Source organism: Haliaeetus leucocephalus, unplaced genomic scaffold, assembly GCF_000737465.1.
Source record: "Haliaeetus leucocephalus isolate CR32 unplaced genomic scaffold, Haliaeetus_leucocephalus-4.0 Scaffold448, whole genome shotgun sequence".
Taxonomy (NCBI): Eukaryota; Metazoa; Chordata; class Aves; order Accipitriformes; family Accipitridae; genus Haliaeetus; species Haliaeetus leucocephalus.
The window spans coordinates 15,162-16,273 of NW_010972884.1; the positions used below are offsets into that span (position 1 = coordinate 15,162).

General features: G+C 68.3%; 1 protein-coding gene across 1 annotated transcript in view; it reads left to right on the top strand.

The window, feature by feature from the left end:
• Positions 1 to 272, top strand: part of LOC104836189 (plasma membrane calcium-transporting ATPase 3-like) — a gene marked incomplete at both ends in the record, with an annotated part of 11,798 nt that extends 11,526 nt beyond the window's left edge. The window contains one exon of the mRNA XM_010574585.1: positions 59 to 272. Within this exon, the coding sequence (XP_010572887.1) occupies positions 59 to 272 (214 nt within the window). The remainder of the gene's footprint in view (positions 1 to 58) is intronic.
• Positions 273 to 1,112: the final 840 nt, after the last annotated feature.

Sequence of the window (1,112 nt, forward strand, 5' to 3'; positions counted from 1 at the left end):
GGGGGGGCGGCGGGGGGGACGCGGAGGGGGAGACGGACGTTATCCGTGCGTCCCGCAGGACTCCCCGCTGAAGGCCGTGCAGATGCTGTGGGTCAACCTCATCATGGACACCTTCGCCTCGTTGGCGCTGGCCACCGAGCCGCCCACGGAGGCCCTGCTGCTGCGCAAGCCCTACGGCCGCAACAAGCCCCTCATCTCCCGCACCATGCTGAAGAACATCTTGGGCCACGCCGCCTACCAGCTCGTCATCATCTTCACCCTCCTCTTCGTCGGTGCGTGGACGCGGGGTCCGTCGCACCCGGGCGCCCCTGGGGGGGTTGTTAGCAGAGGGCCCGCGCCCCACGGCTGCGGCCCCGAGATGGTCCCACGCCCCACGGGAGATGGCGGGAGAGGTCCCACGTCCCTTGGGCACCCACGGGAGATGCTGGGAGAGGTCCTACAGCCCATGGTCATGTCCCCGGGGTGGTCCCACATCCCTTGGGCACCCATGGGAGATGGTGGGAGAGGTCCTACAGCCCATGGTCATGTCCCCGGGGTGGTCCCACATCCCTTGGGCACCCACGGGAGATGTCCCAGGGTGGTCCTGCGTCCCTCGGCCACCCACGGGAGATGCTGGGAGAGGTCCTACAGCCCATGGTCATGTCCCCGGGGTGGTCCCACATTCCTTGGGCACCCACGGGAGATGGTGGGAGAGGTCCCACACCCACAGCCGTGTCCCCAGGGTGGTCCCACATCCCTGGGGCACCCACGGGAGATGGTGGGAGAGGTCCTACAGCCCGTGGCCATGTCCCCGGGGTGGTCCCACATCCCTTGGGCACCCACAGGAGATGTCCCAGGGTGGTCCTGCGTCCCTTGGCCACCCACGGGAGATGCTGGGAGAGGTCCTACAGCCTGTGGCCGTGTCCATGGGGGGGTCCCACATCCCTTGGGCACCCACGGGAGATGTCCCAGGGTGGTCCTGCGTCCCTCGGCCACCCACGGGAGATGCTGGGAGAGGTCCTACAGCCCATGGCCATGTCCCCAGGGTGGTCCCACATCCCTTGGGCACCCACAGGAGATGGTGGGAGAGGTCCTACAGCCCATGGTCATGTCCCCGGGGTGGTCCCACATCC